The sequence below is a fragment of the Myxine glutinosa genome, chromosome 4 (assembly GCF_964187855.1).
Source record: "Myxine glutinosa chromosome 4, kmMyxGlut1.1, whole genome shotgun sequence".
NCBI lineage: Eukaryota > Metazoa > Chordata > Myxini > Myxiniformes > Myxinidae > Myxine > Myxine glutinosa.
Genome location: NC_136264.1, coordinates 106,278,502 through 106,305,390, shown reverse-complemented (window position 1 = coordinate 106,305,390; position 26,889 = coordinate 106,278,502). Strand labels below are relative to the sequence as shown.

The 26,889-nt window shown below is 43.6% G+C and overlaps 1 protein-coding gene across 5 annotated transcripts in view; it reads left to right on the top strand.

Annotated features, from left to right (window-relative positions):
* Positions 1 to 26,889, top strand: part of LOC137425066 (uncharacterized) — a 769,181-nt gene that overhangs the window by 461,785 nt on the left and 280,507 nt on the right. For all 5 annotated transcript variants that reach the window (XM_078776254.1, XM_078776250.1, XM_078776252.1 and 2 more), the window contains 2 exons: positions 4,316 to 4,387; positions 23,777 to 23,863. In XM_078776254.1, the coding sequence (XP_078632380.1) occupies positions 4,316 to 4,387; positions 23,777 to 23,863 (159 nt within the window). The remainder of the gene's footprint in view (positions 1 to 4,315; positions 4,388 to 23,776; positions 23,864 to 26,889) is intronic.

Genomic DNA, 26,889 nt, shown 5'->3' with positions numbered 1-26,889 from the left:
GTCGCTATAGTGACCTTTGATCTTCCGATTTGGCTGAAGGCTGTGAATATAATAAAGCAGGCAAATCTACCCGTCATTCCAAGGTTGGGGTCACGTGCATCTCGGCCTGTGGAGTCTGTAATGGCATTACATGCAGAAACTGCAGTCATGATGTTGTTGAGTCTGAAGAAGACATAGACAATGACTGTTGAAACTTCTGACATTGTGAATGAGAAATAACTCTTGAGTATTATATATGTATGTGAAATAAAAGCTACTTTGTGTGTAAATGTAAAAGTGAAAATATAAATGTTAACAATCAACTCAGAATCATGAAAAACCCTTATTTGACCCCTCATAAGTTACTTAAGGGCCGATTAAAAAAATAAAAATTCTCGAAAATAATTTTTCGGTACCCGAATTCAACAGCTTTTTTCCTGGGTTTCCCACGGGAGTTGAACTTCAACATTTGAACACATGTTATTACACACCTTTACAAACATATTGGTGAAGAAATTTTTTGGTAACAATTTAGTTAACAGATTTGTGAAATATCTCATAAAATGCCCTTACTGTTTAAAAAGTCTTCGAATGATGAATTAATGGTCAAATTCCTCAAGGTAATGTCACTCCCAGCAAAGCTGTGAAAATGAGGAGCGATGAATTGTGTTACATTTGGAGCTATTGCATCAGTTCTTTCTGATGTTTTTTTGCATTGCACTGTTTATCTGAGATGCTGTATTTGAGTCATTTTACTTCACTTGCTTAGCGGGTATTAATCATCATACTAAAATACGCAATTTGGCGTCTGTCTGTCTGAGGATGTTTGACCGCGATATATTCGGTCGTTACTTATCCAATCTCAACCAAACCTGACAGGAGGACTAAGGGTCAAACCATGAAGGTTTAGCAAATTAATTTGCCCCCTCCCCAAGGGTTTTTTTTTGTGTGTGTGTACAAGATCGTGGCTTGTGTAAAAGCTAGCATTAATCACAGAAAGACAAACTCACACATAAAACATATGATAAAGGGAACGGGAGACAAGATGGGGAGAGAGAGGGAAGCACACAAGTACAACATTTGAGAGCAGGGACATCGGGAGATCTGTGGGAGGGAGGGGGCTTGGTGGGAGCAGGCACGGGAAAGGGGGGGCGAGCGGTATAAAACACATGGACACTGCCAGGACTTCCAGGAAAGAAGTCGGAATTTCAAAAAAGTGGATCTGAGGTGAATTAACGGGGGTAGAAAAGATCAAGGTTTTGGATAGTGGTGAACAGCTATTTAAACGCCTGGAGGGAGGAGTGGGATTAAAGAGAGTGTGGGAGTTTGTTCCAGAGGAGGGAGTAAAGAGGAATGAAGGAGTGAAGGTGAGCAGAGAGTCTTAATTTTGGCAGTTTGACCATAACAGGGTTTCTGGCAGATCTTGTGCAACCTGTAATAATATTTGAGGTACAGAGCACAGACAGAGCTGGGGGAGTTAGGCCGGAGACGAGTCGGTAGAAGACACCAAGGGGGTTTCTCCACCAAGGGAGTTTTCCATATCAATCGGTTTGCGTGTTGAGGAGTGTATCCGTGTTGAGATAGCTTTATCATGGCGTTTTTCCAAGGCTGCTTCTAATAACAAAAGTAACAACAACACTAAATATGACAGCATAATATTAATGTTATTACAAAACAATATTAATACTAAAAACATCTCATCTCCCCAAAGTTTTTTTTCCTCGAACAAACGCTGTGTTAACGTGTATAAACATCTTGTCGTGCTGTTGTGGTGGGAGCACCCCTACCAAAAGTAAAAAAAATTATAAACCACAAACATGTTTGATTACCTGTTGAAACAGTCGCTCCTGCTGTTTAACACTAAACTGAAAGGGAGGAACCCCAGTGTGTTCATTTACCAAGCAGCTAGCTAGCGCTTTCCAAGCGTGCTGTTCCTTATCAACGGTTTTGAATGAAATGCTTGCTTGAATGCTTAAGCCACTTGACGAGCTTTCCACAAGAGACTTTTGTAAATGAACACTCCCCCGATGTTCTTGAGGCCTGACCCTAGATCTACTGTAATCTATATACCCCAGAGAGAAATGACCCTTCCTGCCACTCCTGCAGGGAACAGGTGTACTCGTAGTCAAAAACACACATGGTTACCAATGTTAATTTATGAACTCATCTCTCATTCATTCATTTTAAAACTTTTAAAATGAAACACCACAGTATATTTTGCATAGGAATCCATTGTTTGCCGAACACCTGGCTAAATTTCCAGTTTGTCATTATAGGTTTATAATTATGAACTCCTCCAATAGGGATGGACAAATTACCTGCAATTATTTCCGCTTATTATACGAGAGTGGAGATAACTTGCTTCTATTCAGATAGTACTTGAACTAGGTCAAACTTCCTGACTTTTGGAACGACTAATACATCACCTACGCACCACTAAGCCAGCATTCCGTCTCATGGCAGAACATTCACATAACTCGGGCATTTGGCTGAAACAAATAAGCATCTGCTGAAATTAAATGTTTTGGCTAATTGAACAAAAATTGCATAATCACAGCTTCGGATGTGTATTTGGATATTGAAACTTTACTTTGGCCTCAGTTCAACTCAATTTGCATATTTTTATCATTGCAAATGTGAAATGTTTCGAGATGTAAAATCAAGTGTGGATGCAATTTATAATTTGCTCGCAATATGAAAATGATTTTTGCAAATCAACCAATGTACAATATGAAACGTTTTAACGTAAATCATCTGGTTTTAAGAAATTAGATGCTGTGCATGAACAGTTTTCTTTGACTAATAATGAACAGTTTTCTTTGAATAACTCTACTCCCCCTTCTGCCCCCCATTCGCCCCCCATTCGCCCCTCATCGCCCCCCATCCCTCCACACTACCAATTAATTGCCATGCCATGATGCTGGTTGTATCTTCAGCTCAGCCATTTTACAATCACCTAGCATTGAAGAGAATTAGGAATAATCTTGAGAATTAGATAAACTAGCATGACTCGGCGCACTCTGTGCGCCTCACCACACGTCGTTTCAGAGGGGTAGGCATCTTTGACCATTTTGGGTCTTCATGGTGTTTTGGATCTTCAGGGCCATTTGGGTCTTCAGGGTCTTTTGGATCCTCTGGGCCCTTAAGGGTATTTTGGGTCTTTGAGGTGTTTTGGGTCTTCAGGGTCTTTGGTGTCTTCACTTCGCTCTTTCACGAGCCTCGATCTTATATACAAAAAAAAAAAAAAAAAAAAAAAGGCTTTTGAGTCTTAAGGGTCTTCGGTGTATTTTGGGTCTTCAGGGGCTGTTGGGTCTTCAGGGGCTTTTGGGTCTTAAGGGTGTTTTTGTTCTTCTTGGTATTTAAGGGTCTTTGGGTCTTTTTGAGTCTTCGGGGGTATTTTGGGTCTTCGGGGTATTTTTGGTCTTCGGGGTATTTTGGGTCTTCGGGGTATTTTGGGTCTTCGGGGTCTTTTTGGTCTTCAGGGTCTTCGGGGTGTTTTGGGTTTTCTGAGTGTTTTGGGTATTTGAGGTGTTTTGGGTCTTCAGGGTCTTTTGGGTCTTTGGTGTCTTCAGAGGCTTTTGAGTCTTAAGGGTATTCGGTGTCTTTTGGGTCTTCAGTGGCTTTTGGGTCTTCAGGGGCTTTTGGGGCTTAAGGGTGTTTTGGTTCTTCTTGGTATTTATGGGTATTTGGGTCTTTTTGAGTCTTCGGGGTATTTTGGGTCTTTGGGGTATTTTGGGTCTCCGGGGTCTTTTTGGTCTTCAGGGTCTTCGGGATGTTTTGGGTTTTCTGAGTGTTTTGGGTCTTCGGGGTGCTTTGGGTCTTCGGGGTGTTTTGGGGGCTTCGGGGTGTTTTGGGTCTTCTGGGTGTTTTGGGTCTTCGGGGTGTTTCGGGTATTCGGGGTCTTCTGGGTTTTTGGGTATTCAGGGTCTTTTTGAGCCTCAGGGCCTTGAAAGGTGTTTTGGGTATTTGGGGGTTTTCAGGGTATTTTGGGGTACATGGGTCTTGGGGGAATTAAAAGGTCGTCAAAGGTCTGAGGGGTCTTAGCAGTCCTAACGCAATTAAGAGGGTGGTAATTTTATTTGAAGAAGAATAAGAAGACGTTTTCGCCGCATGTAAACATACATAGCGACATACATAACCATATATGTTTGCTCTATTATAATAAGATATCTGTTTACAAATGTTGCAGAACAGAAAGTCATGGCAAACGTCTTAAGTGCACAGTTGAACAGCACTATTTGAAAGTTCTACTATCTACCTCCCACATTAAACTTGATGGTGTTGAGCATGTCACGCAGTCATTGAGTTTACTGCTATGTGCTCGTTTATTTTTCAGGATTGCACGGCGGAAAGAATGGCAACGCCAATTGAAAGCCCTACTGATGGCTTGCCAAGGCATTCCTTTGACGTAAGCTTCCACCAAGTTTGAAATGTTTCAAAATCATTTTTTCAAATCTTTCTGAGTGCATTATTATTTTGATGGTTTACCTTACACGATATTTGGTGATCAAAATTATGGGTGCATACATACACAAATACACCTGCATTTCGTGATGGTGCACATGGAGTTTCTAAGAACTTCCTGCACTGTGTACGTAAAACAATACGCCAATTTTGTTGATATGTAGCCCAATAACTTTATTTACTCGTCTGATTGATGTGTAAACATCCATAATCACCGATATAATCGAATGTACACGCTACTCTCCCCTTCCGCCCCCCATCCTCGCCCCCCTCCCTCCACACTACCAATTAATCGTCATGATATGATGCTGGTTGTATCTTCAGCTCAGCCATTTTACAGTCACCTTGCATTGAAGAGAAGGAGGAATTTTCATTGTCCTTTTTACCAAGGCGAATCGGACTCGTACCTTGTGGATGGAAGTTTTATTATTGTACGAGGTGTGACGTATTGCATGTTTTCAGTTCATTTACAAGGTCGCAAGTTTAAAATTAATCATTACAAAATACACGTGTTTAATATGAGTTTAAAACGGGTTTAACATTGAGATGTATGGCATGTTTAATCGCCAACATAAAAACATGACATTGACCAAGAAAATTAATTGATGCAGAAATAAAATTATAATGACGTCGTAGGTCACGTGGTTCGGACGCCATATTGTTTTGAGTGAAAAGCCTGAAAAACCACTAAAATCCAATTTTCTCCTAAACGACTGAACAGATCGAGGCCAAACTTTGCAGGCAGAATCGCATACCCATGACGAACAAAAAAAGTCAGCGAGCATGACGTCTTGCGTCACATGATTTCGGAGTTGTGATGTTTTTAAGCATCAACTTTTAAAACCAAACTCCTCCCTCATTTTTGATCCTATCGGGGGGAAACTTCACAGATGTGTTCAGCATATCAGTCTACTATAATGACCTTTTGGAATTTGCGAAAGGTGACGTGGTTTGGCGGATTTAAATAATTAAACGAAAATATTGAAATTTGAACCGCTTCATTGATCGATGTGAAACTTTCTATTATACTAGAGGTAATGAAGTTTAACGTGTGCAAAATTTCAAGATGATTGGATGTACAGTCTGGAAGCTAGAAGTTGTTATTGCGTAAAGAAGAAGAGTCTTCCAGAGTGGGCATGGATTTAATTATCACACAGCACATGACAAGCAGGCAAAGTATGTAGCGACCTCACAAAATCATTTTGGCCTCAAATAAAATAATGATTTCAGATTTGTCAATCGCTGAGGTATATTATCACACAGCCAACACAGATTTGGCGAAATTCCGACCATTTTTGACGAAAATATAACATTTTTGTCTGCATTTCAGTAAAGTAAAGTGTGTGCCGTGTCAGCATTTTAAAAATTGAAACGTGGCTCATTGTAAAGAGCTCCATATGGGGAATAGGTGTTAACGATGACGTCATTGGTGCCATAATTATGAGGTCATAATTCGACAGGGACAACGCTTAGTCTGATCAGTTTGAAATTTATTGAGCATGATCTCTGCAACAATTATATTAGAGAATATAAATTTATGATGTCATCGCTCACGTGGTCTGGCAGCCATATTGGATCAAAAAAATAGAAGAGTTGGCTCACACCAAGTTGACTGCGCAGGGTGAGTATTCTATGAATGCCATCTAGTTGTAAATAAATGTATTTCTGGTTAAATATAAATTTTTATGGTTATGATTGTCTAGATGTTGCAAACATGAAAAACATGGTAAAATAAGTGAAATTTACCTTGTGTGTGATGGCTTTAAAATACTCCCACAATTATTGACCTATGTATTTTGTGGGTTTAGGGAATCCCTGGACAATATCACAAACTGGTCAAACAAGTGGAACATGTCTTTCAATCCTGAAAATTCTCACACTCTCACTTTGTCTCTCCGAAAAGACTGTCTGGAAAACCCTCCCATCTACTTTCTGAACAATCCTCTTGAAGAAGTTCTGTCACTCAAGCTTTTCTCACTATCTGCCATGATCTTTCCTGGGAAAACCACATTTCCAAGCTGGCCTCCAAAGCCAGTCGCTGTCTGGGCATCCTCTGTCGTGCGAAGTCCTTTCTGGACACTTCTGAGCTCCTCACCACATATAAAGCTTTCATCTGCAGCTAAATGGAATACTGCTCTCCCCTCTAGGCTGGTGCTCCTGCCTCACACCTAGCTTGGCTTCACGCGGTTGAAACCTAAGCATTCAGAATCAATGGAATCTCCTGTGATGAAGCTGATTCTGATGGCCTTTCTCTCTCTCTCACCGCAGGCAGGTAGGTGGTTTTTCTGTCTTCTTCTGACTCCTCTCCGACCTTGCTCCCTCTGCTCTGTCTGTGCTCTGTACCCAAATATTTCTGCAGGACGCACAATATCTGCCAGAAACTCCCTTCTGGTGAAACTGCCTAAATCAAGACTCTCTGCTCACCTTCACTCTTTCATTCCTCTTTTTCCTACCTTTGGAACAAACTCCCACACTCTTCAATTCCACTCCTCCCTCCAGGTCTTTAAAACAACTGTTCACCACCATCTTTTATCTTCCCCCATCCAAAACCTTGATCTTTTCTACCCCCGTTAAAACACCCCAAATCTGCCTCTTTCAATCCCCAACATCTTTCCTGAAATTCATAGTCGTGAAATTCCTTGTAGTCTTGATTTGCTTTATACCATACCCCTCCTTCCTCCCCAGCCCTCCTCCTTCCACAGATCTACTGACGTCCCTGTTCTCTTCTGTTGTTGTGCTTGTGTGCCTCCCTCTCCCTCTGTCCCTCTTGTTTCCCGCTCCCTTCATTGTATGTTTTATGTGTCTGTGCATCTTGTCATGTTCAATGTGGTAGCTCTTACACGAGCCTCGATTCTGTATACATTAAAAAAAAATCCCTGCTGAGCCATGTGACCAAGGAGTGATGACATCATACCCTGTACTGATTTCCGTTTTGTGTGTACCAAATTATGTGTACCTTGTCGAGGCTCGTATGAGAACTAGCACGCAGAACATATACTAAAGGGAGCAGGGGGCAATAGGTTGTGGGAGAGGGAAGAACAGCAACAGTATGGAGCAGGGACATCAGAAGATCTGTGGAAGAGAGAGGGCTGGGTGGGGTACTTGGGATAAACAACATGGACACTACAAGGACTTTCAGGAAAGAAAACAGGGAATTTGAAGGAGGTGGGTTTGGGGTGGATTAATGGGGGTAGAAATATCAATGTTTTGGATGGGGGGAGATATGAGATGGTGGTGAACAGCTGTTTTAAAGACCTGGAGGGAGGAGTGGGATTGAAGGGAGTGTGGGGGTTTGTTCCAGAGGCGGGAGAAAAGGGGAATGAAAGAGTGAAAATACTGGTGACTCATAGGAATTGTCAGCTTTGTAACCATTTGAGATAAGGGAGGAGATTGAGGGGGAACAAACATCAGAAACAGACTTGACCAGACAAATCAAACAGACAAATCACCACATATAAGGAAGAGAGAATTGGAATGAGTTGATAGAAATTGGTCCATGTTGTCAGACAGCAAGATGTAAATGGATCATCACTGTTTGGTGGACGGTACAACACACATATGATGAACAACGAGTGAGGTACCCAAGCTACGCACGGGTGGGGAGCCTAAAGCAATCAAACAATGCAGAAACGGTGAATGCTATACCATTAACCAATAAATTCCACATTCCTGTGCCACCTGTAGTCGAACACATCAAGCATGAACAGCAGGTTCGTGAATGACTTGCACGAAAAACATACCTGTTTGAATGGTTATGTCGCCAGTCAATGGCGAATCTGCATATGGCGATCCGTGAATTTCACATTTAGAAAGTAGAAACCTCACGGAATTTCGTCATTCACTTGAACTCAATATCTCCATTTTCATTCCAAACAGCAAAACTCCAATCACAATTTAAATAGCATTAATATAAAAGAATAAACTTTTACTAAATTAACACATAAACAAATCACATAAACTCGTCACATAAACAAATATTTAAATCCGTGGTGACGTTGCATTCGGATATGAAGGAGTTTGTTTCGTAAGTTGGAAATTGAAAATTATAATTGTATTCGCTCAATTCCAAATGTCATTCCAATCATAAATTGATACTTCAACAAAATACTGTGTTAAATGACGATAGTATTGAGATATTATCAAACCAGCTCATTATCGTCATGTGTTCACTTCCGGATTCGGAGCAGTTCGGTATCGAGTCAATTTTATTGAGCAACTTATGAAACCTCCTACCTACCTTACAACATACGCAGGGACCCCAAAACGTTCCACAGAAGGTTTCGTGTGGCTAGCCCCAAAAAGAAGGAAGGGCAAGTTCGCACTCCAAACGCGCTTTGGCGCCGTTCACTCCGGACAGCTCGCCGGGCGTGGCCCTCGGATGTTCGCGGCACGTGTGCTGGGAGCGCAGGTAGGAAGGTAGTCAGCGTAGGTGGCCCCGGGATGGATCGTCTTCACAAGCGTGATTAACAGCCGCAGCTGAGCGCAGGGCACAGGGCGAGTTCGTGCACAGAGAGGGCTATAACAAGCACCCGATTGCCTTCACTCGTGACTCGTGGCTCACTGGGGCTCTGACTCACAACGCTCTCTCTCACAACGCTCTGGGGCACACTGACACGTTCTCACAAAAGCTCTCCTTGGGTGACTGACTCGTTCTTTGCTGCACTCGTGGGCTGAGGGGCTGGGCGCTGGCGCGGGGGGCCCGGGGCAGGGGTCTTATATCGCCCCTCCCCAGTCTTACCCGAATGTTCCAAGCCCCACCTCTGGCTGCCGTTGTGAGCCACTCCCCTTGAGCTCCGATTGGCTGCTCGCCGCTTACCGGCCACTCCCCTGCAGCTCCTCCCTTCGGCCTGCCAGATTTGTTCCAGGCCTAGCACGTGGCATTCTAGCCCAAAGAACACCTAACTTACTGGCCTGCTCAACACATACTAACACAGGAAAGGAGACTACGCTTACATTTAATAAGAAATAACTGAACTAAAGCGAGGCTACATGTTGTGGTGCAACTACCTACGAGGGGGGGTCATCCTTTATTCGCAAAACCGCAACAATATATATATATATATATATATATATATATATATATATATATATATATATATATATATATATATATATATATATATATATATATATATGTTTGTGACCTTTCCGATGCTCTGCAAAACCTTCTCCTTTTTGCAGATGACACATCATTTGGTACAATGCACCCATCACACTCGGCAGACAGGTACTGCATCACTCTCTGCTGATCTGGAATTGATTATATGCTTGTCTGATAAATGGAACATGTTTTTCAATCCCTGAAGATCTCAAAATCAGGCAATGTCATTCCAGAAGGATCCTTAAATTAACCCACCTATCTATTTTCACAGTCAGTCATTGAAAGTGGTTTGGTCTATTGAACTTCTGCACCTCACCATCAGTCACAATCTCCCCTCGGTTGACCATATATCAATTCTGGTCTCTAAAGACAGCTGCAGACTGGGCATCGTGAGTTGTTCTAAATCATTCCTTGAAAAATTCGAATTCACAGCCTTACAAGGTCTTTGTCTGTGGTGCATTGAAATGCTGCTCTGCCATAGGGGTTATCACCCCCATCATATCGATCACTCCTCAATTCTGTCAAACGCGAAAACTCTCGCCATTCTTTGCATTTTGCAAGACGGAGCGGAATCACAAAACCTGTTGCTCTCACATCACAGACAATTGTTTTTAATGGTCTATGGCTCAGGGAAGAGCGGGTTGTGAACGCTCTGCTTTTTAGTTGATTCTGGTCTCGCTTCCTCTGCTCTCTCAGCCTTCCTACCCTCTAAACTCCTCCAGAATGTGTCCTGGTTCCACTCCCGAAATCCAAGCTTACCGCCCACTTTTTCTTTTCATTTTTTTGCATACAAGATCGAGGGTCGTGTTCGAGCTAACATAAATGACAAAAAAAAACGGACACATAAGACGAAATAAAGGGAGTGGGAGACAAGATGGGGAGAGAGGGGGAAGCACACAAGTACAACATTTGAGAGCAGGGACATCGGGAGATCTGTGGGAGGTAGAGGGTTTGGGGCGAGGAGGCGTGGGAAGGGGAGTGAGGAGGTGGGAAAGGTAAAAAACAAAACAAAACAAAAAAACACATGGACATTGCTAGGACTTCCAGGAAAGAAGTCGGAATTTCAGAAAAGTGGATCTGGGGAGAAATTAGCGTGGGTAGAAAAGATCAAGGTTTTGGATGGGGGAAGATAAGAGATGGTGGTAAACAGCTGTTTTAAAGACCTGAAGGGAGGAGAGGGATTGAAGAGAGTGAGGGAGTTTGTTCCAGAGGCGGGAGAAAAGAGGAATGAAAGAGTGAAGGTGAGCAGAGAGTCTTGATTTTGGCAGTGCACCAGAAGAGGGTTGCAGGCAGATCTTGTGCGACCTGCAGGAATACTTGGGGGACAGAGCACAGAGAGAGCTGGGGGAGCAAGGCTGGAGAGGAGTCGGTAGAAGACAGAAAGACCACCAACCTGCCTGCAGTGAGTGAGTGAAAGGCCCTCAGAGTTAGCTTCATCGCGGGAGATTCCAATGATTCTGAAAGCTTTGGTTTTAACAGCGTGAAATCTTCTTCATGCATTTCAACAGCGTGAAATTCATGCATTAATATCTTCTTCTTCTTTTTTTTTCTCTGACATGTCGAACAGCCTTCCAGGGGCAATTCTATCCCACACTTCCCTGTGAGCCTAAACAGGTGGTGGAACACCATCTCAAGTCAACCTCCATTTTTACCCCTTTTAAGTCTTTACCCCCATTAATCCTACCAAATCCAACTTTTGCTTGCAAGTTACTGTGTGCTTCCTTCCTTCACTCTCACCTCCTTTCCTGTTCATATATTCCCTTGCATTTTGCATCCACCTGTTGTGGCACTGTCACCTCGTACATTAACCTGTTGCTCTCTTTCACTTTTCTTTCACTTCCCTCTTCCATGAGCCCATTTTCTGTAAACAAAATGTGACTCTTAATTCCAATTTATGTGTTTCTACTTGTCAGTTTACCACTTTTGATGCTCCAGGCACTCATTTTAGTCAGCACTGCACATTCGGGCTTGTAATCCACAGCTTGCCCATTGCCATACAATTCCCATCGCATTGTGCTTGTGCGGGCCCAAATGTATTTGTGCTCGTTAACTTAATGAGTTATAGATTTTATGCCAGTCACGCCGTTGCTCTTTCCTCCACATTTTAAGGTTCCTCTTCACCGATCTGTTAATATTTTTGGCCTACCTTTCCTATCTTCAACATATTGGCATGACCTTACCCAAAGTTGACTTGTAAAGGCCCATTGTGGAGGCACGAATGTCAGGTGCTCCCAATGGCCATTCCGCATTGAAGGTCAATCAACTCATTATCTCATGGCATTTTTTTTGTCATATCCACTCAACCTGAACCCTGGTGTTGGGCTAGTGGCTAGGGTGCCAGCTTAGGATCCTAGGATCCTGGGTTCGAATCCCGGTCGATCGCTGAATTAACGCCAGGGGGGTTGACTCAGCCTGTCATCCTTCCGAGGTCGGCTAATTGAGTACCAGTTCACTGGTAATTCCCTGTTTGTCGTTAAAGGCGGCAAAAAGGGTTGGCGTCAGGAAGGGCATCCGGCCGTAAAACATTGCTTCAAAAAGGGGACCGAAAAACAACAACAACCACGGTTCCCGAAAAAGGCCAACCCCCGCTTTGCGGGGAAAAATGGCCTCTAAAGGTGGTTTTTTTTTTATCCACTCAACCTATGCTCTCTGAAGTGTGAGGAAAATATGCACATGCAGAATGGGAGGGTTCGCTTTACACTTTGTGATTCAGTCGCAATACTTTTCGTAATATAATGTAGATAAACAATAAAATATAAAAATTCCCAAATTTAGAAAATTTCAAAAAATTCCCAAATTTTAAAAGTTACTTAAAAATGCTTGAACAAAATTTTCTAAATTATATTATCAGCAAACACTACGTGCTGGAAGTTTAAATCTTCTTTTGGGATATTTATATCTATTTTCTGGAATTTCCACACATTACAAATTCCCCCTCCAACGCCACCACACTTCTCCTACTCCTTCAAAACACCTCCGGCTCCTCCCCAATAACTTTCCCATTGTTATTCATTTGAACAAACGAGACTGACTGGGATGCTGCTTGGGATTAAGAGCTACACTCTGCTTCGAGCCCGTCGTGTGCACTAAACTCTGCATCTCTCCCATGCGTGAAATTGATATGAGGGGTTGAGTGCACGGGATGGTGTGCCTTGGGCACTTTTTATGCCAGAACAATTGTGGTGGCGTTGGTGATCACTCAAAGCGATCGGGCCGTGTGCAGTTTTGTGCACACGACTCAAGTCATCTTTGTGGAAATCCTGAAGCTTGTTTTGTTTTCAGGTGTTTTCTTCATGCAGCTGAATGATCAAACCAATCTGACACCTTTGAAATAAGTTAAACGAGGGCCTTTCGCCCGACAAACTCGAATTTTCTTGAAGTGTGTTTTTGATATAAATTATCATAGCTTGGCCTATTTTAATAACTTTTACTGAATACACAATGGATGAAGAAAGCATGCAGAGAGTTCAAAGTGGCAGGAACGCAACATTGTTAGTATTCAAACTTTGTGTAATATTTGCATCCAAGACATCTACTGGTCGAAAAGGTCAGCCAGTGCAAACTGTCCTTTGCAGCTTTCGCAAGGATACAGATAAATCAATGCATCAAATGGTCATTTTGATGGACAGTTCTGGTGGAGGAATAGGTGATGGCTTCGCTGCTTGGAAGTTTTATCGTCACTGAACCTGGATGAGTGCCCCCACCGCTTGGACGCTATCTCCCTTCTTCTCCGTTCTCCATGAAACCTTTATCACTTCTTGGCCTGTGTCTGCAGTTCCCTGTGCTTTTATCACGTTATCATCCAGGCCTGGCCTGGCCAACTCATACATACCAAAATGTGGATAACTGTTTCCCTGCTGCCACCTGCATTTCCTTTGTTTTATGGTGACCCTGTCACATCATGCTATAAATTGACCAGTGCTTAGAGCACACAGTTTAATTGTTGTTGCTTTCGCTTTTTGTCTCTTCACTTCCTTCTTTTTGTCTCTTTTTCTCTTTCTTTTTTTTGCCTTCACTGACATCCTTACCCAAGGGAAAATAAAGCATTTAAGACTTTTGGAGTATGTTCACTGTGTTCACACCCCCATTAGGTTTAAGCAGTAATAAAGCACAACACACGGATATATATATGAATGCACTGTACCTGTTTATTTTATACCCATTTCTTCAAGACAGATACAGATACAGATAGTGTTTTATTAGTGGGGTGCAAGTACACCCCAGGGAAAACTTTAGTTTTCATTATTACGCATGGTCAGAGGGAGTTGCCAGTCCAAACTGAATTTGTTAGGGTTATACATGTTTTCATGTGTTGAGATATATAAAATGAAGAAATGTTATTTTTGCTTTGAAATAGAAGCTTGATTGAGAAAAAAGGCGATATTTTCACCGTTTTTATTTCTTTGAGATTGGTATCCATGCTAACCATAAACATAGGACTTGTTTTGTTTTTTTGCAAAAAAAAAAAATATATATATATAATAATAATAATAATTCATTTATTTTGTATAGCGCTTTTCCAGAAGCCCAAAGGCGCTTTGACAGAGTGGCAAACATAATGCATAACAATACATGAAAACAACAATTGCAAAAAGACAAGAATCAATAGGGAAATATTTAAAGCAAAAGGAGGGAGAAGGAGAAGAGATAGTCAGGGGTTAAATGCTGTGGGTTGAATGTTGAATGCAGTGTTGAATAGGTGGGTCTTTAGTGATGTTTTGAATGTGGTGAGTGAGGAGGAGTCTCTGATGGTGTGAGGTAGTGAGTTCCAGAGGGTGGGAGCAGCGATGGAGAAGGCCCTGTCCCCCCAGGATCTGAATTTGGTCCGGATGGAAGGGGTCAGGAGGTTGGTACCAGCAGAGCGGAGGTTGCGGGTGGGAGTGTGTCTGGAGAGGAGGTCAGCCAGGTAGGATGGGGCCAGGTTATGGAGGGCTTTGTATGTCAAGAGGAGGATTTTGTACTGGATTCTCTGGGGGATGGGGAGCCAGTGAAGCTTGTAAAGGACGGGGGTGATGTGGTCACGGGTCCGGGAATGGGTGAGTAGACGGGCAGCGGAGTTCTGAATGTATTGGAGTTTATTGGTGATTTTTTAGGGTGAACCATAGAGGAGGCTATTGCAGTAGTCCAGACGGGAGGTGATGAAGGCGTGGATGAGGGTTTCTGCAGCCGTGGAGGAGAGGGATGAGCGGAGACGGGCAATGTTTTTCAGGTGAAAGAAGGCTGACTTTGTGATCTGTTTAGTGTATTTGTCGAAGGAAAGGGTTTGGTCAAAGATGACGCCAAGATTCCGGATGTGAGGGGAGGTGGATACTGGGATACCGTCGATGTTGAGGGCAAAGTTATGGGTGGATTTTGTGAGCGTTTTTGGGCCAATGATGATTATTTCAGATTTATCACAGTTAAGCTTGAGGAAGTTGATTTGAAGCCAGGATTTTATTTCAGTGATGCAGTTTGTCAGGATAGAGTGGGTGTCGGTGGAGACGGACTTGGTGGAGATGAAAAGCTGGATGTCATCGGCGAAGCAGTGGAATTGGAGACCATGACGGCGGATTAAGTGACCGAGCGGGGACAGGTAAAGGATGAAGAGGAGGGGGCCAAGAACTGAACCTTGGGGGACACCTTGGGGGAGGGGAGCAGTGGGGGATTTGCAGTTATTGATGGAGATGAACTGGCATCTGTCAGAGAGGTATGATTTAATCCAAGAGAGGGCAGTGCCGGTAACGTTAAAGGTGGATTCAAGTCGGGTGAGGAGGATAGTGTGATCGATGGTGTCAAAGGCAGCGCTGAGGTCGAGGAGGATGAGAATGTTGAGGTTGCCAGCGTCAGAGGAGAGGAGAAGGTCGTTGGTGATTTTGAGGAGAGCAGTTTCAGTACTGTGGTTGGAGCGGAATCCGGATTGGAATGTTTCATACAGGTTATTGGCAGAGAGATGATGTTTGAGTTGAGTGGCTACAGCGCGTTCCAAAACTTTTGACAGAAAGGGTAGGTTGGAGATGGGTCTGAAGTTGTTTAGGGTGTCAGGGTTTAGACCAGGTTTTTTTAGAATGGGGGTAACAGCAGCAATTTTGAGGGAAGGTGGGACGATGCCTGTAGACAGGGAGGAGTTTATTGTTGCAATGATAAGTGGAGAGAGAGCAGGGAGGGAGGCTTTGACAAAGCTGGAGGGGATGGGGTCAAGAGTGCAGGTGGCAGTTTTCATTCCTATGAGGAGTTCAGAGAGGTCAGTAGGGGAGATTGGGGAGAACCGAGACAGGGGATGGCAGGACAAGGGGGGGCAGGTGGTTGGAGGGGGAGCGGGTGCGGCGGTGGTCAAGCTGTTGTAGATGTTGTCAATTTTGCGTTGGAAGAAAGAGAGGAAGGAGATGCAGTTGTCTACTGTGAATGACTGGGTGGTGGTGTTCAGGGGGCGGAGGAGTTTGTTTATTGTCGAGAAGAGTGCTTTTGGGTTTCCGGAGCCAGAGTGGATAATTTGAGAGTAGTAGGCAGAGCGGGCGCGGGAGAGGGCATCTTTGTAGTGTTGTATGTGGTCCTTGTAGGCTTGGGAGTGAACTGTGAGACCCGTTTTATTGCGGAGTCTTTCAAGTTGGCGAGCACGAGTTTTCATCAGGTGGAGTTCAGGGGTAAACCAGGGAGCAGAATGGGTGAAAGAAACTGTTTTGGTTTTTACAGGTGCAAGCTGGTCAAGGCAGGAGGAGAGAGTGTGGTTGTAGTAGTCAGTGAGGTCGGAAGGGGTGTGGAGGTCAATGAAGGGAGAAGTGGACATTTTTTCAGAGAGAGTGGATGAGAATGAGGTAGGTGAAAGAGCGTTTAGCTTACGGAAGTTGATTGTGCGATAATGCCTTGGTGTTGGGGCGGGGATGTTGATGGTCAGAGTGATGGCTAAGTGGTCAGAGAGGGTGAGGTCGGAGCCATAGAGATGGTGCAAACTTAATCCAGTGGAGCAGACAAGGTCCAAAATGTGACCACGGATATGGGTAGGAAAGTCGACGTGTTGAGTGAGGTTAAAGCAGGTGAGTAAATCAGTGAAGTCAGTGGTTATTGTGGAGTCAGTGGAGTCCATGTGGATATTGAAATCACCAAGGAGGAGGATTGAGGGGGAGAGGGAACATAGCTGGGTCAGAAAGTAGGAGAAGTCAGACAGGAATGATGGGTGTGGTTTGGGAGGGCGGTAGACGACAGCCATGACTGACTGCGTGTGACCAGAGAGTTTTAAAGCCAGGTGTTCAAATGATGGAGCAGATGAGATGGAGATGAGGTTGGTCTTGATGTCTTGACGGTGGATAACGGCAATTCCACCACCTCGGCCCTCCGAGCATGGTTTATTGACGTAGGAATATCCATTGGGTGTGGTGAGGTTAAGTGTGTAGTAGTCCAGAGGTTGTTGCCAGGTTTCGGTGAGACAGAGAAAGTCCAGTTTGTTATCCAGGATGTATTCGTTCAGGATGAGGCATTTGTTGTTGAGGGACCGGGTGTTGAACAGGGTGAGCTTGATGTTGTTTTGAACAGCAGGGATGAATTCAGGTGATTTAGCCAGGGTTCGTAGGCAGGAGGTGCGATCGTGTGGGTTGCTGTGACCAGGTGCGCTGGGACGAAGAGTGAGAGTGCGCTGAGCCGACCAGAGGACGGGGATGGAGTGACCTGATTGCAAATAAACAAACTTACGACCGGAGCCACGGTGAATGTACCTGGGTCGTCGGAGGAGTCCATTTGATTTGATGGCAGAGATGCATGATGGGGTGGAGCGGGTATTGAGCAGAAGAAGCCTTGCGGCGGAGTACCTCAGAGCCATGCCAGGCAGGAGCGAAGGGACGAGTACGAGGCCAAGGTCGAGGAGGCAAAGCGGAAAACGCAGCGGCAAACGCAGCGGCAAACGACTGCAGCCGCTAATCAAGACCACAGCGGCAAACAGCCACCGCCGCAAACAACGGCCACAAACAACGGGAGCGGGCCTGAGGAAACAGTGGAGGAGCCGGGCAGGCGTATATAATTTTTGCCAAATTTGGTCGCAATCCCATCAGCGGTTTCGGAAAAGACGTTTCAAGTGTTTACAGACTGACGGACGGACGAACTGATGGACGGACGGACAGACAACGCGCCATCACATAAGCTCCCCTGAACTTCGTTCCAGGTGAGCTAATCAAGGGGGGGTTATGTCGGATGATTTTGGGGGCCAGGCGGTTGGTCCATCTTGGCCAAACCAGCGACCTGGAAAATTTTCATTGAGGACGCCTCAAGCTACGAAGGCCCAATGAGGGGAAGCGCCGTCCCTTTATGTCTCTGCCTACGAAGTCGCCGCCTAGGAATTCCTCGTAGTGAAATTCCTAGTCGTGTTAATTTGCTTTATACCGTGTACCCCTCCCTCCTGCCCCACCCCCCCCCCCCCTCCGCCCTTCCACAGATCTACCGACGTCCTTGTTCTCTACTGTTGTTGTGCTTGTTTGCTTCCCTATCTCTCCCCCTCTTATCTCCCGCTCCCTTCATTGAATGTTTTATGTGTCTGTGCATGTTTTCATGTTCAATATGTTGGCTCTTGCACGAGCCTCGATTCTGTGTCCAAAAAAAAAAAAGACACATCAAAGCCCACAGAATCTTGTTTCTCACAGTCTGAGAGTCCTTTAGGTGCTTTTTTGCAAACTCCAAGCGGGCTTTCATGTGTCTTTCACTGAGGAGAGGCTCCCGTCTGGTCACTCTGCCATAAAGCCCAGATCGGTGGAGTGTTGCAGTGATGGGTGTCCTTCTGGAAGTTTCTCCCATCTCCACACAGGATCTCTGGAGCTCAGCCAGAGTGACCATCGGGTTCTTGGTCACCTCTCTTACCAAGGCCCTTCTCCCCCGATTGCTCAGTTTAGCCGGGCGGCCAGCTCTTGGAAGAGTCCTGGTTGTTCCAAACTTCTTCCATTTAAGAATTATTGGGGCCTCTGTGCCCTTGGGAACCTTCAATGCAGCAGATTTTTTTTTGTAGGCTTCCCCAGGTCTGTGCCTCGACACAATCCTGTATCTGAGCTCTGCAGGCAGTTCCTTCGACCTCATGGCTTGGTTTTTGCTCTGATGTGCATTGTCACCTGTGAGACCGTATATAGACAGGTGTGTGGCTTTCCAAATCATGTCCAATCAATTGAATTTACCACAGGTGGACTCCAATCAAGGTGTAGAAACATCTCAAAGATGATCAAGAGAAATGGGAGGCACCTGACCTTAATTTCAAGTGTCATAGCAAAGGGTCTGAATACTTATGTAAATGTGATATTTCAGTTTTTTCTTTTTAATAAATTTGCAAAACTTTCTAAAATCCTGTTTTCTCTTTGTCATGATGGAGCATTGAGTGTAGATTGATGAGGGAAAAAATGAATTTAAACGATTTCAGCATAAGGCTGCAACTTAACAAAATGTGAAAAAAGTGAAGGGGTCTGAATACTTTCTGAATGCACTGTAGTTGTGAAAAGTCAGGCAAGCTACCTTTGTTAGTGCTGCTTATGATTTTATTGTGAATGCAAACAAGAATTGCAAGAATGCAAGCAAGAATTGTGAATGCAAGAATTACCCCAAGCTCGCGAAGCGAAAAGCAGGGTTAGGCATTTGGGTTCGTGTGTACGTGCATACGTGTGGCATGTCTGCATTTAAAAAAAATCATTTTCTCTCCAACTGTTAGTCCGATGGACACGATGCGTACTTATATGTACCATATAAGCGCTTCCTCCTGTTGAATATTTTAATGATAATTATGACGTCATAGGTCACGTGGTACAGGTGCCATCTTGGAAAAACCGAAAAACGTTGCACCTCTTTATCTCCGAAACAGCTCCATGGAATTTTTTTTAAACCTGGCTCATTGTAAAGAAATCCGCATGGGGAATAGGTGTTCTTAATGATGACGTCATTGGTGCCATAATTAGGTCGTCATAATTCGACAAGGACAACGCTTCGTCTGATCAGTTTGAAATGTATTGAGCGTGATCTATGCAACAATTATATTGGAGAATATAAATTTATTAAGTCATCAATCAAGTGGTCTGGCAGCCATATTGGATCAAAGAAAAAAACCCATTAAAAAACAGAAGAGTTGGCTCACACCAAGTTGACTGCGCAGGGTAAGTATTCTGTGAATACCATCTAGTTTTGGTAATGTCGCCATGTCGGCCAATTATGCCTCTGAAATCAAAAATTTAGCAACATAGATGAAACATGTTAGCAAACAGTCATAGAGACACAAAATCAAAAAGATGGATGACAATAACAGGATCAGGACAGGACAGGACAGGACAGGATCCTGTCCCAAAGGACAGGATGAATGTTTAATCCAAGTTAACAAGTTGATTTGTTGTTATATCTCCAGGTTTTTATTTTCGTCTTCTTTTTTTCTCTCTCCAAACTCTCCTTTTTATGTTGATATACTTGACCTTTTGATTGTAATCATCCTAATCCTTCAACTCGAGTAAAATATTGGTGTTCTTGCCAAATTGCCATCAAAGTTTCCTGACCTTTCTCACAGTTCACTATCATAAGGTACCGCCAATTGAAAAAGGTTTTTGTGAATAAACAAAGAGCTGCTAGAGGTGATCTCATGTGGTATCACACTTCTGTAATGAACTAGATGATATTCAAAGAATACTTACCCTGCGCAGTCAACTTGTTGTGAGCCAACTCTTCTGTGTTCGAACATTGTTTTTCTTTGATCCAATATGGCTGCCAGACCACATGAGCGATGACATCATAAATGTATATTCTCTAATATAATTGTTGCATAGATCACGCTCAATACATTTCAAACTGATCAGACTAAGCGTTGTCAGTGTGGAATTATGACGTCATAATTATGGCACCAATGACGTTATCGTTAACAACACCTATTCCCCATATGGAGTTCTTTACAATGAGCCATGTTTCAAATTTTTCCAAGCAGCGTTTTTGGAGATGAAGAGGTGCGAAGTTTTTCCAAGATGGCGCCTGTACCACATGACACCATGATTATCATTAAAATATTATACATGAGGACGCACTCCTTTGGTGAAAATTTCGTGCCCATCAGACCAACAGTTGCTGAGAAAAAAAATTCACAACGATCGGATACGTGTTGCACTTGTCGAATTATGATGTCATAACACGAAGGCACAGATGACATCATCATTAACATATCTTATTCCCCAAGGGGAGTGCTTGACAATGAGCCACGTTTCCATTTTTTCCATGGAGCGGTTTTGGAGATATAGAGGTGCAACTTTTTTGGATATTTTCCAAGGTGGCGTTTGTACCACGTGGCCCAGCGTTTCTCAACCTTTGATGGCCCATGGCCCCCCTACCGAGTCGCTTAACATTCGTGGCCCCCTGCCCTTCAATAAAAGATGCAGATTTCGTTTTATGAAATTTATTTACTCAGTCTTAAAAGATAAATCAAAGTAAACATTTTTCTAAGCAATACAATCAATGAGACACTTGCTGTTGGGCTTGTCTGACGAGGCCTCTTATGTCCGGCTCCGTCTTGGACACAGCAAGGCGAATATCGTTCCCAACATCAAGACGGTTTCTGGACTTCGTTTTAATGGTCGCAAGCTCAGAAAATCCAGATTCGCAAAGATATGTTGTGGCGAATTGAATGAGCATTACGGATGCCTTCTTGCTGAGTAGTGGATACGCATCCTGAACAGACAACCAGAAGGTGGAGAGGTCTTCTTTGTTACTGAAGACCAGCTTCATTGCTTTTGAAACCTTCAACTCTGCCAGCTCCTCTGCTTCGTCTTCAGTAGGTTCAATTTTGGCGTTGAACGGGTCTTTGTGCCACGCAACATCCAACGGTGCATCGTCGAAATACGATTTGAACTCAGCGGAGAGATTGTCGAGATGTCTAGTGATGCAATATTTGATGCCGACGGGAAGCTCAATCCTCTACGTCTGCAGGTGCTCGTCCAAGAAAGGAAACGAGGCAGTGGACCCGGCCTTGATTCGTGCCTGCCAGACTTCCATTCTAGCAGACAGTCCGGCAAGCTTGTCTTGAACGTCACTGACTGTCACATCACGGCCTTGCAAGGACTGGTTCATTTCGTTGAGTTGGCCGAATATATCGGCCAGGTAGGCGAGCATCATGACGAACTCTTCATTGTCGAAGTGGACATGGAGGTTGTTTTCGTTGTCTCGCAGGAAGATTTCCACCTCAACCCGGAGTTCATACAGCTGAGAGAGGCATTTCCCCCTCGATAGCCAACGGACTTTGGTGTGGAACAGAAGTCCAACATGTTCCGCTCCCATTTCGTTGGCCAGTAGTTGGAAGAGCCGATGATTTTTGGCCTTTGCACGAATGAAGTTGATCACTTTGACCGCGATGTCCATGACTTCCAGCAAACGAGGCGGAAGAGTCTTTGACGCAAGAGCGTATCGGTGTAGCGAACAGTGGGAGGACGTCACATGGGGCCATTCGTTCTTCACAAGCGTGACGAACCCTCCTCTGACGCCGACCATCGCTGGGGCACCATCAGTACAAATGTGCTTGAAAATCTGCCAACCGAGTCCGTTAGCTTCAAAAAAAGAGTCCACAATAGCTTTGATATCTGCCGCTGTCGTTGTGGTTGGTAGGGTATTGCAGAACAAGAACTCTTCCTTCATCTTTCCCTTTCTCTCGTAGCGAGCGAAGGCGATCAACTGGCTCTCCAGGGCGGTGTCGGTAGACTCGTCTAATTGAAGGCTAGCCTGGAGCGTGCTTTGTTTGATTTTGGAGCAAACTTGACGGCACACATCAGCAGCCATGTCGTCAATCCGTCGTCGGATCGTGTCATTAGAGAGCGAAACTTGCTGGATCTTCTTTTTCGCCTCTGGTCCGATCATCAATTCCACCATTTTCTCTGTACATGGCTTGATAAGGTCCTCAGCAATAGTATGCGGCTTCTTGCACTTCGCAATTCGGTATGCCACTTCGTAGCTGGATTGAAGAGCAGGTTTTTCTTCTGGCCGGAATCCAAATTTGGGAAGTGTCGCTTCACGGTCATATCGTGATCGTTTCGCAGACAGAGCGTCGATATTATCTTCCTTCCTTCCGGGATGCATCTTGTCGCGATGGTTTGAAAGTTTGGAAGGACGTAGTGACGCATTTGACATCACGACCGAGCAGTGCAGACATTGCGCGCAGTCCACGCCATCTCGACTGACATTCGTGAATCCAAACTTGACATAGCTGTCATTCCATTTTCGAGCCTTCGACATCTGAGAAAAAAATTGCAAATACGAATTAATTACTTTTGTAACGGTAATACAGTAAGGTTGAAAATTAGGTTTAGAAAAGTGCTCTGGAGGGAAGGAGAAGAAAGGAAGTAGAGATGTAAAGAAGCAGAAAGAGATGGAGAGAAACTCATCTACCCTTTTTTAGAGAAGGTTAAACTCATCTACCCTTTTTACTTTGACACTATGACCGGAGACTCGTCACCTTAATTGTACATTACAAGCTTCTGCATTCTGAATCGCAGTTTTTCGGCGTCCGCTCGTGGCCCCCCGGTCGAAGGGGGCCACGGGCCCCCGGTTGAGAAACGCTGACGTGGCCTATGACGTTATAATTATCATTAAAATATTCTACAGGAGGAGCCGCACATATTCTGAAAATTTCGTGTCCATCTGTCTAACAGTTGCAGAGGAATTTTTGTTTTATTCATACTGATCAGATCAAGCGTTGTACTTGTCGAATTATGACGTCATAATTAAGGCACCAATGACATCACCATCAACATATCTTATTCCCCATGGTGAGTACTTGACAATGAGCCGTGTTTCAATTTTTCCATTGAGTTTGGGAGATATAGAGGTGTAACGTTTTTCCAAGATGGTATTTGTACCACATGACCTATGACGTCATAATTATGAATAAAAAATCTACAGGCGGAGGCACTTCTTTGGTAAAATTTCGTATCAATCGGACCAACGGTTGCCGAGAAAATGAATTTTTAAAATGCAGACACGTACGGCATACGGCACATGTACGGCACACGTACGCAACTGAATGCTTAACTCTGCTTTTCACTTCGCGAGCGCAGGGTAATTAATACAGTTAATGAAAGTTGAATTGAGAATTCCAACATCATGACTGATATCCTGACATGAGAACTTCAAGCAGACCAATTCAAAGTTTATTTTACAATAACATTGTGATATTATAATATTAATATATGTTAATTTTTCCTTGCAAGGTGCTTTTGATTTATTTGGCATAGGGGCCTGTAATTAGCACTTTACTTCACTGCCGCTTCTTTGTGTCAGAACTCGGAGATGTCCGCTGAGCTGTTGCAGATGCGATCCCAGCTGCACATGCGTGATACTGAAATCAAGACTCTAAAAGAGAGATTGGTAAGTCTGTATATCAGTTTAATGTTCGTTTTTTTTTTAATCCACTTTTTCTTTCAACATGTTTTGCTTTTTTTTGGCATTTTATTGGTAGAACTTTTTGCCCGGTCATGCCATACTGTCTGACCATATAGGTTGAAACTAGAACTTGCATTTTCAGATGTCAAATTACCAAAAACAAATTTGTTTCTGTGTATCTCAGCCATAAAACAGTAGTGTGATCTTTTTCACTACTTTCTCTTGTAATTCAAGCTTCATAATTCCAGAACATGATTCATTCTGCCCTTTTTCGTTTTGGATTTATAATCCTACGTGGGGCATTCAAAAGGTCATACGGATGAGATAATAATCTGATCAAACACAATGCAAGGTAATTCACATCGCAGACAAGTCATGGCCTCTCTCTGGTTTTTACCGCTTCTCTTCTGGTCCAGGCACCTCTGCTCGCTTGGCCCTCCCACACTATCCCCAGCAACTCCAGGATGCACACGTTCTTCCTATATCCCCTTCCTGATTAAACTCCAAATAATCCAGGCTAACTGCCCAACTCAACTCTTTTCGCCTCTTTTTCCCCACATGTGGAACTACCTTCCTGAGGTTGTTCTATCACACGCTGCCCTCCAATACTTCAAGAAGGCCTTGCACCACCATCTCATGTCAATGCCTGTCTGCCACCACCCTTTGCAATTTTTGTACCCCTATTAATATTACATAACCAAACCCTCATACTTCAGTTTACTTTGTTTACCCTCTTTCCTCTTTTTCTGTTCATTGTTTGTGTCGAGCTCCGGCCCCACTGTCCCACTCTCAATTAATTGCCTTTTTACCTTCCATCACCTCAAGCATTGTGTTGGCTTAACAGTTCGGGTGCTGGCTTGGGATTCTAGGGTCCTGAGTTCAAATCCTGGTCGGTCGTTGAATTAACACCAGGTGGGGTTGATTCAGCTTGTCATCCTTTCGAGGTTGGCAAAATGAGTACCAGCTTACGGGGATGAACGAACCATTTGAGTGTGCTGCGTAGGAGTGACGCCCCGACCAGGATTGTGCCCAATATCCAAGAAACTGCTTTCGGCAGCCATATGCATCTGAAGATGCAGGAGTGGTCATCATTCCATCACCTCACTCTTCCTGTCGGCACAATCTCGTATTTAACAAAGACAACTGTTTTTATATATAATTCGATATCGTTAGTCAGCAAAAATTATTTTCTTTATAATTATATACATATATATGTATATGTTGATGAAAATCTAAGGAGGCATGTCTTGGACTATTGCATCTCGTTCTTAGAACTTTACGAACACCCCTCATAACTTGCATCAACCTTTTGCATGTATTTTAAAAGTCATAATTTGGTTCTATTGCATGATATACTGCATTTTATTTCAAGAAAAATAAACTGCAATTTGTACCTGAAAATAAACTTGACAGCATTTTCAGATATATTGATCCCATGCCGGAAGTTTATCCCATCAATATGTTTCATGAATATCACAAAGAAACCTATCTGTCAGAAAACCGATGTTTCTCCATTCGATTGATCCGAACGCTTAGGCGAGAAAACTCCAAACTTGGGTTTATTCCAAAATTAAAACACAAAACTCCGATGCGGCACAAACACAAAGCTAAACTTTACCGAGAGATTGTGGATCCGCAAATTGAAGCAACACTTTTAAACTTGGTTTCAAACTAATCAAACTTAGATGTGTGATGGAAATTCCAAAGAATGTAAGATTGAAAAAAACCTTTCCCTTTTTGACATTATGGATAACTAAAATATTTTTTGTGGTTTTCTCTTCTTTGTTGTACCGGCTTTCAAAATATCCCCAGGTTGACTGTTTCTTTTTCCATGACTGGCCTTTTAAAATAAACATGAGCAAGTAGAAAATGTCCCCTGCTCAAACAAAATTGCTAAAAAGTACAAAACTTGATCTTGCTGGAGATTTTTGCTGAGAACAAAAGCTCAGCGGTTTGTTGCTTCTCCAACAGAAGTATCTTCACTTATGACTCAGCACAATACTTGTACTAAGCCAGGAAACTGGGTAGGCAAGAGGTACTTTGCAAAGGCAGAGGATAGTTGTTTAAGGAAGTGGAGGAGGAGCAAGAGAGGGATATATGGGAAGGGATTGGTTATGCTGAAGGTATACATGTATGTAGAGGCTGTGCATCTCAAAGCAGCGTATTTCATGCAGATGCAGGTGAATAACTTAATGCGGGTCTCACAGATTCTGCAACTATATCATTGGATGCACAATTTCAGTTTCACGAATTGCCTGCACCTATTTTTAAATTTCCACAACTGGGAATGGCATCAATCTAATCGGTATTACCAAAAAAGAAAACGGGAGGCCGACTCGTTGGGCAGTTGCATGGCGGCATGTCGTGAGGAACGAACAGAATAACAATAATCTGCTTCAGGCCACATGCATCAGGAAAGTTTTAACCATCCCACTCGCTTCTTAGTCATCTCGGCACAATATCATCCTGAAGCAGAAGACGACCAGGGAACACCAACCCTGATCATCAATCTGCCATAGCATCACAAATATGTCAGCATGCTTCCAGGTTGTGGTTTTGCCACAGGGAAGCCCGACTGTATTCGACACGGCACTCTGCAGCCAATACCTGTAGATGAAACAGCAATGTGCCAGCCAATACCTGTAGATGAAACGGCAGTGTGCCAGCCAATACCTGTAGATGAAACGGCAATGTGCCAGCCAATACCTGTAGATGAAACGGCAATGTGCCAGCCAATACCTGTAGATGAAACGGCAATGTGCCAGCCAATACCTGTAGATGAAACAGCAATGTGCCAGACAATACCTGTAGATGAAACGGCAGTGTGCCATTACCTGTATATGAAACGGCAGTGTGCCAATACCTGTATATAAAATGGCAGTGCGCCAATACCTGTATGTATATGAAACGGCAGTGTGCCAATACCTGTATATGAAATGGCACTGTGCTAATACCTGTAGATGAAATTGCAGTGCGCCAATACCTGTAGATGAAACGGCAGTGCGCCAATA